At 37.6% G+C, this 15,134-nt stretch overlaps 1 protein-coding gene across 2 annotated transcripts in view; it reads right to left on the reverse strand.

Annotated features, from left to right (window-relative positions):
• The window catches only part of LOC139143620 (vacuolar protein sorting-associated protein 8 homolog), a 60,042-nt gene extending 48,561 nt beyond the window's left edge, over positions 1–11,481 (reverse strand). For both annotated transcript variants that reach the window (XM_070714110.1, XM_070714109.1), the window contains exons 1-16: positions 11,324–11,481; positions 10,169–10,237; positions 9,164–9,294; positions 8,827–8,920; positions 8,082–8,169; positions 7,651–7,775; positions 7,326–7,412; positions 6,747–6,814; positions 5,923–5,973; positions 5,018–5,120; positions 4,350–4,406; positions 3,520–3,642; positions 2,568–2,648; positions 2,003–2,173; positions 1,549–1,623; positions 1,336–1,371 (exon numbers count right to left, since the gene is read on the reverse strand). In XM_070714110.1, the coding sequence (XP_070570211.1) occupies positions 1,336–1,371; positions 1,549–1,623; positions 2,003–2,173; positions 2,568–2,648; positions 3,520–3,642; positions 4,350–4,406; positions 5,018–5,120; positions 5,923–5,973; positions 6,747–6,814; positions 7,326–7,412; positions 7,651–7,775; positions 8,082–8,169; positions 8,827–8,920; positions 9,164–9,294; positions 10,169–10,237; positions 11,324–11,410 (1,446 nt within the window). In that variant the 5' untranslated portion in view covers positions 11,411–11,481. The remainder of the gene's footprint in view (positions 1–1,335; positions 1,372–1,548; positions 1,624–2,002; positions 2,174–2,567; positions 2,649–3,519; positions 3,643–4,349; positions 4,407–5,017; positions 5,121–5,922; positions 5,974–6,746; positions 6,815–7,325; positions 7,413–7,650; positions 7,776–8,081; positions 8,170–8,826; positions 8,921–9,163; positions 9,295–10,168; positions 10,238–11,323) is intronic.
• Positions 11,482–15,134: the final 3,653 nt, after the last annotated feature.

Here is a 15,134-nt window from a genome sequence, read left to right on the forward strand (position 1 = left end):
CTACAAATCTGTCTTGACGTCATCATCTCCTTACATGGTAATCGGCATACCGTATTTTTTAGCAAAGGAGACACAGAATACGTCGGAGTATTCAGTTTCAAAACGTATTACATGTATTACATTGTGTGATGTTGTCAAAAAAAGGTAATGTTACTGCAGTGGTATAAATTACAAAACACAAAAGTTCAAATCAGTTTATTTTGGACTGGCTTTACCCAACATTTCATATTGTTTCTTATGCCAGATTTGACCACGTGCTTACTGGCGACCCCTTTACATGCAAATTTTGTGTCAAATGGTGTGTTCTCCTGGAAAACAAACGTACGATTTCTATATGAAGGAGGCGAAATTTGCCCTCAAAACTCGAAACCACCCCTTTATGGGGTGTACCTAGCTATTTTGAACGAGCTTCTCGAATCTGCAGCTCTATTTCGAAATGATGGTCTGGTTTTCTCAGCTCAAGGATAAGTGTTCTCCATCGCTGTGGGCATTACTATTCTCAACTGGGGGTACAGTTCCAGTCGTAATGTTTTTCATTGTGTCCGGGATATAAAACGTTTCCTTTTCACAATTTTACTTCGGTTAACACTAGTCCACATCTTGTCAGCGATTAAACATGTTTCAAGTTTAAATGTTAAATTCTGGTCTCGAGCCCTCTTGTTCGACCAAACTGAAATTACCCCTCCCACTTTGGCTCGTCCAGTGGTGTAGCAAGGGTCGTGCCATCGCCTAGGAAACGGAGGGTGCATTAATTGTTGCATTTCGATGCACATTTTGATTATATTCAGAAGATTTTGTGGCAAAAACTCAGATAGAGAAGCATTAATATTCACATCTCACTTATTCAAGACTGGCTGAGAGCAGCACTTCCATTCAGTTAACATCATTACGCCATTTATTATGCCAAGAAAGATGAAGCCAAGGCATTTTGCCCTCCCTGGTCTCAGCCAGGAATGGTTATACCTTACAGAGTTTTTTTCCCACGGAATGAAAACAAATGTACTTGGGCTGAGGCCCAAGTACAATAATTTCAAATATGCATTTATTTTTGCATTTAGTGATAGAATTTGACATTGTGTAAAACTAGGCCTCTTCCAACCATACAGTTATCAAATTTATGTAGACTACACAAAATATTTATGTATCATTCTGGAAGAACAAGAATTATCTCAGTGAAAGCTTCAAAAATCTCATCCATATGTACTTACAGGAGTATGAGTGATTTAATGCACCAGTGCTTGCGTAAGGTTTCATAAGCTCAGTGATAACAAACATGCCAGAGGTACATGTACTTGTTACTTTATATTTGCATAAAATATACGGAAAAGCACTCACCTCTTTCCATGTCCTCATAGTCATCACATGTACAGACTATAAGCAAACAGAAAACGACAAAACAAAGTGAATATTTCTTTTTACTGTTGTTTTTCACATAGTGACAGCCTCATGAGTGTGTTGATTATCATCATCTTAGGGGGTCTTTTCAGACACTTTAACAACTTTCAACCAATGAGATTACAGCCTTTGAAATGAGGCCTCCTAACTCACCTTGGTGCCAACAAACAGCAGTTGTCCAGTGTAGCTTACAATGGATTGGTAACAGGCATTCTCTGCAGCCAGTGCCTAGAGACAAACATAACATGATCAGAGGAAAGACCATAGCACAGAAGGAAAATTTTTGTCATTTGATGTGAAATCAATGCTTTGAGAAGTTCACGATATTACTCATCAATATAAGCAACTTTAATGTCAATCTTTGCAAGGACAATTTCACTTTGACAAATCAAGGGTAGTGTGGGTCAAAGGCTTTCTTTCAGTTTTGAGATTTGATTAATGTAAACATGGTGGGCAAATCCATTCTGAAGTTGATGTCTCATTACAAGACACTTTTGGAAAATGTTAAAATGTTGATTGAAAAGTCCTTGTAGCAGAACAAAATGCACAGAACAGGATTTACACTGAATGGATATTAGGTAAACGTCATAAGAAGTAAGCAGCTCACCAATGCTTTGCTGACATTTCCACCAGTTGCTAAGGACTTGAAGTAACTTGAACTATAGACCAATTCCACATCTACCAGGTCAATGACCTCTAGCTCTTCCTCCGTTCTGACATCAACCACGTGCAATCTTTCGGTGGTGTCCACGGTTACCAAGGTCCTTGAATTAAACCACTGCAGTTCATAAGAGAACAAATGTGACAATAGGAAAAATAATGCTGGTTCCAAGATTCTGTTTGCAGTAGTCATGCTGAAACATTTAGAACATCCAGTTGTAATATCTTGACCACAGTCAATGAGGTTTTTTATTTTCACTCATGTAATCACCTATTGCAGAAGAATTTATTGGTGCTAAAATTGTGTCATCTTGTCTGAATGATTAAAATCGTCTGAAGCCATTGCTCATTCTTCAAAGAATTTTAATATTATTATCATGACCTTTGAGACAAAATGGCATGGGATAATATGAGGTGGCCACCGTGCAGAACAGCAAAAGAAACTCCACTATGATGACTTTGTGACAGACAACCTTTTCATCAAAATCAAACAGCAATTATAGAATACTTACAGCAATACTGAGCAGCATGTACGGCATCTCAACTCTCTGTAACGGTGCAAACTTGATGTTGTTCACATCCTGACACATGACCTAGGAAGATATGGAAGTAGGGTGAACAGTACAGTTTACAACAACACTGATTGCTATATGCACATACATGTATAGTAGTTTACTTATAAAAATTTTAAACAAACTTGTTATCCATGCCTAATTTTGCCTTTTCATCAGAAAAATTTTGATAAGATCAACATCTTGTTGAATTACTTGTAAGAAAAGAATATTGAAATATTGTAAGGCTCCTTCCTGTAGCTCTTTCATTACTGTTTCCCATACAGGGCCAAATTAATATCATTGAATTATTGTCCATGCTGAGGCTTGGTGATGAGAATATCAAGCTGATTTTCAGGTCTGTTTAGGTTCACTTCCAACATCCAAATACGTCTGTTTTCTCTATTACTAACTATTTTCCATGATGGCTGCATTAGAAAAGGAAAATCTAACATTCTGAGCACCCAGACCACCAAACTTTGAGCCTGAACCAGTGAATTTGCCACTCTGAAGGTTTTATGAAGCAGAGGATATGGCAAGACCGAAATACACCGGGCCTACACAGAACAATTTTACAAATCAACATAATCCTAAGGGGTCCAGTTATTTCACAAAGCTATGACAGGCCCCCTTAGAGGACATGATTGTTTCAAAGCATAGATCAGGCTCAGTGTTCTTCAGATTTGCCAAGGATATGACAAAAAATACCTGCAGGACTAGCAGACTAGACTGCAGGACTGTCAGACACACATACTGTAAACTGTTACTACTTCAGGGACTGTACCATGGTATAAAGGTTGGCTCATCCCTACACTATATCGATAACCTTCAGATAAAGTTAGTACACAAAGGGTAGACACTTGACATATGATTTTTTTTCAGGTTTCTGTGCATTAATTAAAAGTAATCTTACCTGATAGAAGAGTATGGCATTGCCCCTGGCGAATGCCAAGACTGGGTCGATAACTCTTGCAGAGTCGGAGACTTGGATGATGACAAACTGCCAAGTTAGCAATGGCAGTGATGTGGGATCTCCCTGTAATGTATGAGTAAGGATTTCTGTCAGTGCCACTCAGACGCAAACAATGGCTGTGTATCAAGAATCAATGACACAACACTCTCAATATCAATGACACTTCTTCAATATCAGTGATGCTGTCAGTTTCAGTGACACTATACATGTAAGATATCGATGACCATATCACTCCTAAATATCAAGTATTAAAATAAATGGCTATGTATCTATGTATCTGTATGACACAATGCAAATATTGAAGATGAAGTAACAAATGACTAATATATATCACAGACAGAGTAATTGTAAATTTGACATTATTTCAGCATTGCATCAATTGTAAATGTGTTTTTCTCACTTTAACACATACAGGATCATGCACAGTTTCATACTAATCTTTCACACCATTTGCTTATCACTATTTGTCTATTTCTATTTAATACACAAACTTTACACCCTCTAGAATTATTGACAAATAAATTTTACCAATTTGGCTGCATACTACCAATAATATACACGTTCTGTATGCCAATAATGTTATTACAAAATTCAATTATCTGACTGTTGTTAACAGTGCGCCAGTGACAGCAAAGTTGTGACAGTACATGCAAAGCATTACATTATTTCAGGTGATTTGCTGGATGGGATTGGATGACAAGCTCTTCTCATGTGGTCATTTTCAGTTTACCAAAGTGAGGTTAAAATACTTCAATTTTCATATACCATACCTTTAAACTTTTTGTAAATAACACTTGTAGCTTTGGTCTTATGGTGACGATCAGTACCTGTAAGACACAAACACAAGTCACAGTTATATACTATGGCACTCACGCATTGTATTATGTCGAAAAAAAAAAAATGTGTGACAAAAGTTCAGTATCAGTATGACACGTATTGCAGTACTAACAATCCATTACTTCCAAGTTTGCAAATTTACTTCACATAAAAGATTTATTTTTGCATTATTTCTTGGTCTTAACATCTTTTCTTACCTTTGACAATTTGTATTCATTGTACTGTCTTACCTTTGACAATATATCCATTGTATTGTCTTATTCTTGGCAATGTAGCAATCGTATTATCTAACATTTGATAATGTAGCAATTGCATTACCAACTTTTGACAATTTGGCCATTGTAATTTCTTACCGTTGAAAATGTGGACATTGCATTGTCTTGCCTTTGATAATGTAGCCATAGTGTCGTCTTACCTTTGATAATGTAGCCATTGTATTGTCTTACCTTTGATAATGTAGCCATTGCATCATCTTACCTTTGATAATGTAGCCATTGTATTGTCTTACCTTTGATAATGTAGCCATTGTATTGTCTTACCTTTGATAATGTAGCCATTGTATCGTCTTACCTTTGATAATGTAGCCATTGTATTGTCTTACCTTTGATAATGTAGCCATTGCTAGCAGTGATACATCCTGCAAGGGATGGTCTTTGACTGTTGCATTCATATGCAATGGTTCAATGGTGCACACTTCACCTCGACTGGAAGATAAAAACCAACAATATTTCACCATTTCTCAATTTATTTATTTTTGGGGGGCGGGAACGGGCCTTATTCATTGCTTTCAGTTCATTTTTGTGTTCTTCAATAAATTTTATTTGCTCTATCATCAAACAGGTGAACACCCAATTACAGGATGAAGTACCCATAACCCACTACCAAATGGAGCAATGGGGCATGGGGCAATGGGCTCAGGGGCACAACACGCCATTGCTGATAGTGAGTTTGCTACTCTGGCCATATATCTAGGTCTTGAACTCAACATTCTTCAATTGTGAGACTTGTGCCCTTTCAATTTGGCCACGACGCCTCTCCAAAATGACGATACAGTTGTCATGCAACCACAAGCCACCAAAACTAAATCTCAATGTAATGATCAGAATTGGACAAGAAATAGGGATATGTTTTTTAATAGCACTAATCGCAAATGACATTATTTTTTATTATTAATATAAAATAAATGTCTGCGTTTCCTCAAGAACAATGAAAATAAAACCTGCCAATGTTACAATGGATACTAAAAGTCACACAAATTCATATGAATTTATGGGTCAGACTACAAGCTACAACAACAGCCGTGCATGCAACAACAAATTTGTCTGAATTTCAAGCAGTAATGTTTGATGTCACACACGTACAGATACATTTACTAATAAACTTGAAATTGCAATCAATGCTATTGTGACCATGAACATATTTCCATAGTTGATTGGAGAATATAAACAGCAATGCCAGGGTATCTTATGAATGTTACTTCCAAACTGTCAAATCCGGCATTCTTACCTTCCAGAAAATAAACACTTAGACTCACAGGATCTCATACCCATCACTCTCCTGCATTGAAAACAAAAAAAATTACTAGCATAAAACAGAATGCATGTACCAGTGATTAAATTATCTGACAGAATTCAAGTCATAATGGCAGTTTTTACAAACAACACGTCATCTGCTGCTATTTCATGGTGCAAAATCGTACAATTCAATGCTTTTGACAACAACAATAAATCAATATCACCATATTTCACATGCTTGGGAATACCGGACAGCAACATGAAAATTTCCTTCCCGAAAGGACTTGGCTTTGTAGGAGGCAATGCACTCATGTACCCATACATATTCCGGTATGAAGCTAAATACCTTGATTTAACCCTTTCACAAGGTAGAATGCGCCTCCGGGACAGATATTCAGATTCTAAAACTTTTACAATATCCTTTTGGCCTACCACTTGTGAGGGCTCACTTTGTAGCTTATGGAGTGAAGTTTTCACCGGTTAGTTTTGTGAAAATCAGGAATTTTGTTTTCTCCCATTGCCCATTGAGATAATACAGGGATGGCAGCCATTTTGAATTTCAAAATGTTGGTAATATTGAACAGTTTGTTTCTCTAGTACCAAAATTGGCAGAGTAACCTGCAATTTTTTTTCTTGATTCAAAAGAGAGTGGTTGAAAGTTTGCTTGAGAAAAGTTGAGCAAAATTTCAGGCTTTCATTTTCAAGGCACGGATTACCTTAACCTAAGATAACTGTCAAAAGGACTTATTACTGCCTCACTAACAATAAGCAGTGCAACAACAGTCTGAGAGTTTATCCTAATCTTCCTGCACTCACTTGAAACTCAATTCAAAGACTGAACCACCGCTGTCACTGCAAATAGCAAGTGTCGGGTCATCTGTAAACTAAAAACAATACGTATTTTTCAGTGACTTCCAAGGATATCGTTCTGTTTCACTCTCATTGATGAGAATTCTTTAAGCAGAATTCTTGTAAACTCTCATTTGAATCACTATCCAAGGTTCCACTCTAGGATGGCAAATACAGTACTATGTAATTGACAAAATGACTGAAAATACATGTATATCTGGGAAAGTGTGTTTCCCGGTTTCATCAAACTCATTCCCTCAAGACAATGTCAAACTTTCATCAGTATTCTCATAAAAATCTTCCTAAAAGAACAACGTTGGTGAAAGTTGTCTATCCTAAAAATGCCTAACTTTTAAATTAAAAAAAAATATGTCTGAATTCATTCATGCAATACCAATAACAACTTATACAATGATTTGTTACATGTATGAAGGAGACACAACAGTCTACAAGCATATTGGATAGCAGGTTGTTTGCTAAATATTCTTCAAGATTACAAAGTGCTTTTCTACAAATACGGAAAAGTATTTAGATGTGAGATTTTACCTTTATGTGTAACACAGCAGAGCCTGGAGGGTGAGCATCTGTTATTGTGCGCAATAGTTTGCCAGTTGATAAATCCCACATGGTGATCTGAAAAAGAGAAAAACAAAAGAAACATAATAAATTGCTGCAATGGCAAAAAAAAAGATGAATCCTTTTTTTTTGTTGAATATATTGGAACAAATCACGAACATGATTAATAGAATTCACCTACAGCAACATAACCTGCTACAATGCCTCAGCTTCAGTTTCAGTATCATATTTTATCATTCCTACTCATCAATTTGTCAAGCTAGCTAGTTATGTGTTGCAGTCACATTGTGATTACCTGTCCTTTGGCAAATCCTGCCAGTAATCTTGAACAATCATTGTTGACACACAGAGCAGACACGGCCCCGTACTGTGCACCAACAGCTGTACTTCCCAGACACCACTTCAAGGCCTGCTTGGGATCTACGTAAATGACAAAATTACATGATGTCAAACCAAAGTTCACATCAACAGCAACACTACGTAACATTCCCTTTAATCAGATCCAACTTATTATCTTGTGAATGAGAAGATATCTTAGCCATTGCATCAGATTTCAGAACCACATGTTCAAATATCAATCACAATATCAAAGAATATGAACTTTTTGAAAATTGTTAAAGCAACTCATGACCACAGATCAATGGTATCCAATCTTTCTGACTGATACAGCTGTCATGGAAACTGCACCTTGAGGGACACATAGGGTGCAAACCATGTTGAACTTACCAAAGACCATGATGAGACCATGTGATGTACCGATGGCTATCAAGGCTGATACAGCCATTGCTGTGGGCTTGCCTGCATCCACTCGGTCCTGGCAAGACATAATTCATGAAAATACATTTAATGTTTTGTAGTATTCCTTGATTATGGACAAGATATATTAACTTAAACTTTTAAAGTGACAAGTTAATTTAGATATTTCATGTTGTGATTCTCTAAGAGAAATTGTCATCATCTGAGAAGAATTTGCATGTGTCAAGAAAGGAATCTCCTAACTTGCCTGTTCACTTGGGATAGTTAGGAATAATGTGAAGATTTGATAAAATTAATGGTCCTACCTACAGTTTTCATAAAGCCAGAAATAACTTGACACTACTCTAAAAGAACTCAAGTGCACAGTACAGTGTTTTTGTTCCACAATAAAAATATGTCATGGTTAAACATCTGTTATCTACTAAAAAGGCAAAAATATCTTATAAAGATATTTCTTGAACTCACGAGAAGTGTGAAAACTCGACTTCTTCACAAATGAGATTATAAAGCTGGTTGTTTCCTTCATGTCAATGACCACTCTACTTACATTAAACATGTATTAACCTTGACCTCTGTTATAAAATATGCAGATCAAAGGGCTTTTTGTCTCTTCAAAGTGTGCCAGAGTGATGCATTCAACTCTGACAGGGTTCAAAACCAGTTTGTGCATGCCTACAGCCAAACACAAATACAGTGGTTTTGATATCATACTCACAGCAGCAGAAACTAGCTGGGAGGATATTCCTTTCAGCATGACATGTCTTATGATAGCTCCATGAGCCGCGTACATCACACTGCTCTTCTTTCTCCTGGAAAATCAACAGCAAATGAAAATGGTGAATTACTGATGTCAAACTGCCGGTTTTCCACAAAATGATCACTCAGAGTCAAGTCAAATATAGATTTAACAGTGCTCAAAAGTCTTCATTTAATCAAAAGTCTACACTAGAAAATAAAGAATGGGGGGGGGGGGGGGGTGTTGTGTTACACTTTGATACATGTGTACCCTTAAAGAAGAGAGGGCCCCATGCCCTGGAGGTTTGGATACTTACTGTTTGTGAGGTGACATCTTTTCTGAGACTGTGACACCAGAGTTTGAAACACTGTTGGGATCAATAGAGGGCTCCCCAGTCTCTGAGAAGAGGCCAAGTTCACTGTCATCCAACTCAAACACATCGTCAGGCTAGATAAAAATACAAAGAATCGGTGCAATAATGGTAAATGAGAAAATACTTATCTCATTCTCAGTGAGGACAATATGTGTAGTAATTGATGTGGTGTATTATCAATATGACTAAGTAAAGGGGCAGCATTTTCAATGTCATCAATCATAACAATGTAGCACCAGTATTACTGTACATAATGCACTTTGCAATATTTCATCTAAAGTTTGTATTTACAACATATTTGAAACATCACACGAAGAAACCTTCTGACACTGAGCTTTCTCCATCGATAAATTATTGTTGATGAAGAACTTGAAGCCACTATTTTTTAATATTTTAGTCAAAGTCTGCTTGTCCTCTTTTCTGTTGTTGAAATCGTTGGGGAAAACAATCCAACAGTCCCCTAAGAGGGAATTTATAAGAGGAACTTCTTTCTTTTACTAGATTATCACATCCTACAGTGTAATTTTCATCTGCAGAAAATAAATCTATTGGAACACATCAAACCTCTGTAACATTTGATAATGAAGTAAATTGTGCATTTCTGAAAGTCTTGCGTCAAGTCCCCCATGGCAATCCCTTCTCTGTGTATATTTACCATTTCTCAGATACAACTGGACAAAACTTTTTTTGTAAAATTGCATATCAGATATCAGGGTAGTGGTCACTGAAAACATGAGATACACTGTAAATTACTAGAAAATGAGAAAGATGTTAGAAATTGATTCTAGATAGCAAGTTGTTCATATCTTTTGCTTTCATACATGTATGAGTGCACACATACAAGGTCAGCAAGGCGGTTCAATGATCCACTGAAACAGTACAACTTGTTCCTTTTGTTCTGATTTCATTGCAATTGTGTACTGGTATTCACACAAGAGAAATACATACTTCATTTAGGATTGATTCCAAGGTTGGTACATCTTCCACTTCCGGAATATCCAAATCACTATCATCAAACTGGGAAAAAAAGAAAATGAATGTTTCAGTGAATTAGTAGATAATCTATTGACTTCAAAAATAATAATGTAATTTTGTAATTTATTAAAACATGCATAGTTTGAAATTTCATAATGCCACGGTCCCAGTTTATGATCCTGCAAATATAATTACATGTTTCTTATTGCATGAACTGGTGCATGCTGCAAATATACAAGCAATGTGCATATTCTCATAATGAAATAAGCACTGACTTAAACAAAAGTAATTAAAATTTAGTGACCATTATAACACAACCTGTTTGGTTAGCAGTGCACATATGTGCACCTCTGCAAACATGAAGGGCAATATAATACAACATGTTATTCAGGGTACGATGTTGAGTAATTATACATTGTCACCTATTCGAAGTTTTCACAGCTCTGCATGCAGGCTATGCCTCTAATCACATGTGGTTGGGGTAACTGATCAACTGGACCCCGCGTCAACTGGACCCGGTCAACTAGACACTGTACCCAAGTGAACTGAGACCTTGCACCCAAGTCAACCCGACCCTGTGGTTGGAGGTTGAGCCATGAATGTGGTTGAGGGAGGCATAGCCATGAACAACACACAGACACACTCACAGAACAACCATTGTCCATACACGATGAACTGTTGCAATACATATATATCTTTTACTTAATAATGAAACAGTAAAACCCCAAGCTTTCACTTCTGATCAGTACAATCATAGGTAGTGGAGGAAAAGATATTTCTCCCCCAATCTCAGAATGTAAATTTATTAGTGTATATGTTTTACAGTAATGCTATGCGGAGAAAGCACGTGCAAAGATTCGGGGAAGTCTTCTCTCACTTTATTGACCTCCCAACTTCCTTCAATGACTTTCATCATAAACAATAACGTTCATTAATCAGGCGATGGATTTCATGATGATGTAAACAATCCTGACAGAACGGAGGTGTGCTGAGATCCCCCATTCAAAATCAAAGCAAAGCACGCCCCCTTCACAGCAAGCTAGTGTCGGTCCAGACACAAAAGACGACAGAGTTTGAGACTGATCTACCTAGCACAAAGTCTTTTCGTTTAATGAGATGTACACCTACCCCTCCAAGAGCTAAATTTAAGTCAAGAGAGTCGCCGCCGGTAACACTAGCCGTCGCAGCTAATGCACTCTCCAAGCCTTCCGCCATTTTCCTGACTCAAAGTGATCGGCTGAGGGCGCTACACATCCGTCTGCAGTCGTTTCCCTTGAAGTAGCTGACGGACGGTCGTCCTCAACAGGAGGCTACAGCACGGTCACTCCTAAAATGACTGCATCGAAACTGAAGTGATTACGAAGCCTAAACTGATGTAAAAACTGGCTGACTAAGACGAAAAAATTTTCAGCAAATATTAACAGAATAACAGAGTTGCTTTATTGCACTAAATAATTAATTCATCATCACCATCATCATCATCATCATCACAGATCATCATCATTATCATCATCATCATCACCATCATCATCTTTATTACGCAATTATAATAAATGTTTACAGTTCAGAAATAAATATACATCTGTACTGTGGTGAAGGGTAAACCGAAATGGAAACGGAAAATAGCAAATGCTAGTCAAGTCCGTAATTCGAAGTTTGCTTATCCTAGAAGCTTACATAAGAAGACATATATAACAGATAGATCAAATTATTTGTGTACTTTAATAGGCTGCGTTCACAAAAAACGGTGAGGGACTGGAGGAATTCAGGGGGTCGATTTGGGGGGGGGCAGTGCGTGGAGGGGGGCTGAAAGTTTTGCACTGCCTATAGGGCCCCCGGGCCTATATAGTTTTGTCAGTTTTGAACAGCATATGTCTCGTACTTTTGAGTACGTCACTTTGCTCAGTTTTTCACCATTTGGCAAAATATAGCCAGGAATTCAAAATTTACGTACCCTTTCATGATTGTCATCTTGTGTGCTCCTCAGCAGGTGCCATTGACCTTGCCAGAGTTGGACTAAATCAAGTCGGCTTACACTGATAAATCCAAAAAATCCACTGATGCGTTTAAAAATGAATCAGTTTAAGAACTTACCTTATAGGAATATTGCTCTACAAACTGTGTCGAACATCTGCGAGCAGAACTGCCCAATACATGTCTATTTTTTCTTTGCGTGCATCCTTCATAAGTATGCGGCTATATGATAATTGGGGAGGGGACTTGAAAAATTTTGATCACATAGACGGAGTGTACTTGAAAATTTTTGAGGATACTGAGGGGGGTATCTGTAAAAAAAAATAAGATTTCAATAGCGATTCCTCCAGCACCCAATCGGGTTTTTTTTGTGAACGCAGCTTTAATCTTTGCAATCGTTGAAGAATCAGTGGAGAAGACATCATTTTAAGCTAACACTTTCAGCAAGGGTTGTCTTCATTTCAAAACGATACTTTTCTTTCAGTGACGTACAGAGAGGTCACTCGAGATCATGAAGTGATGATATGTGATAAATTGAAAGTTTTTGAGTGGTAAAACAATATACAGTAGTTACTTATAAAACGCAAACAGTTAAAAATATCATTGAATAACCTTATTGCAATCTTATGACGTTCTCAAACTGTGGTCATATCATCGCCACACTCACTCATACATACGACCCCGGGCATGCGACTCACTTATTCTATTCTCTCATTCCAGGTTTGATCGTGATCGGGACCAGCTCATGGGCTCCAAGTTTTTGCTTCTTCCAGTCCACTGGACTGGTGAATTATTCAGCTGATGACTGATGACTGGTTGGTTTAGGGTATGCTAGTGGTCTTATTTTGCTACAAGCTTGTAGGCTTGTGGATCTGATAAATGACCTGCTTATCCCTGGCATTTATTTGTTCTAAATCATTCGTTAGAATTTAACAAGCAATTACTATGGTATCGATGTCGACAACATATGCCGTAGCTGCTGAATTAGAACACTTTTGTGTTCCATGTGCATCGAAGCAAATCGACTATATTAAGTCTTCATCAATGAGCGTTCAATTCACCACAATTGTATGTTTAAATGCATTCGCATTTGTCTTCTTTGTCTTTACGTTGTTGTTTTGTCACCGAGTTCTTTGTCAATGTCACCGGCTGTAGTTTGTTCATTCGTTTTAAGGCCATCCAGATAAATGTCACGTTGAATGAAGTGACGTGTGAGTTAGACGATTTAGGTGCGGGATCAGGTGACGTCTCACCTTTCTCGATCTCTGTGTGTGTGTGTGTGTGTGTGTGTGTGTGTGTATGTATGTGTGTGTTGGTATTGATGCCGTGTGTATGTATGTATGTGTGTGTTGGTATTTATGCCACGTGTCATCATAGAAAATAAAACCGGCACAGTTTTGTCAGCACATATATAACAAAGATATCTATTCAACCACAGGTCACATTCTTGTCACTGTTTTGAAACGCAATCTTCCTGCTCGGACAAAAGAAGGGCTGACTATTTCTAAAAAATAACTGCCTATAAATATTTATGATAATTACTCTATTGTTATGTATTATTGATGATCGTCAAAAGAATAACAATGCACAACTGATATTCATTAATTTCAGAGACATCGTATCGTTGCTGGAAAAAATCATTCTAAGAGATCATACTATTCTTTTGAAGAGTTTACTCATGTCTGATGCACTCTACTTTGGCAAAACAATATACTATGTATATAAATTGCAATATCACTGGAGGCAGCGCTAGCTTTTACACGTTTGTTTTACTATTGTCCTGCATTGTAGTGAGGTTGTTTTGGTCTGTTTTGTGATCTTTTTCCTATGGGCGGTTTTTAACCAGTCTGAAATAAAGTGAATAATATTAAGAGCTTATCCACAATCTTGCCTCGTTTGTCGAATTTCGCTGCACATTGATATTGTTAGGGTCTACCGACAAAGTTGTTTGTACCAAAAACTGTCCGTAAGTAGTTTTTGGTCGGACGGACGGGCGGGCGAGTTTCCTTACACAATAAGCAGCCGAGGATATTTCTCTCTTGCATGCATAAGTCCAGTGCGAAACTTGAAAAAGGCTTCATTGGTGGAGAGGTGTGTGATCAAGTTGATTTCAAGAGCGGGTTTGGCGATCGGGAGAGTAAAAACATTCAAATGGATAGAAGTATTGGGTTTTGCAGGTGTTATTACAGAATGAGGGATTTCGTGATGGGGAGCTTGGCAAGAGGAAAATAAGTGGCCGGCGCGAGAGCCGAAATGTTCCAAATCTTAGACAGTTACGAACACCTATCATTATCCTCTTCAAACCTTGGTTTTGTTCGAAATACGTAAAAATAGCATATCGACGTCGACGTGTAAAACACATTAACAGCTGCATGGTCACAATTTCCTAAAATAGACTGGTTTGCTGTCCTTGAAATTGATTTATGATGACAGCCTCTAAGTTCTCTCAAAATGGGAAAAAAGATCATTTCGGGCGAATTTATTGGGAAAGTTTATTTGACAAAACAAAATGCTCCTGTAGGACTATCACATGATCCGGTACCGGATCACCTTGTGCATAGTAGAAAACGAACGTGTTGTTCTGTAAATGTGTTCCGAAAAGACGGGCTTTCTATCATATTTTTCGCACATACACGAGTATGGTTAAGTAAAACACCCATTTGATATCACAGATTATGTTCATCAGAAAGAGTGTTTCGAACATTTCAAAAACGGCTTGTCAGATCTTTGCAGCAAGGAGTAGTCGTGACCTTCACTGCATTCAGTCTCTATGCAGAATCTATAACCTTTTGATATGACCATCCACGGTACCATTGTTTTTACACACATCACCTTCATCCATCTACACCAAAATAAGAGCTAATTCAAGGGCATGGCCTTCCAATAGGATATGTTGTGTACGACGTCTTGTTGTTGACCAATGAACCGTACAACAAACCACTCTGATGTCACACAAGTTATGCAT

This window comes from Ptychodera flava, chromosome 11 (assembly GCF_041260155.1).
Source record: "Ptychodera flava strain L36383 chromosome 11, AS_Pfla_20210202, whole genome shotgun sequence".
In the NCBI taxonomy this organism is placed as follows: Eukaryota; Metazoa; Hemichordata; class Enteropneusta; family Ptychoderidae; genus Ptychodera; species Ptychodera flava.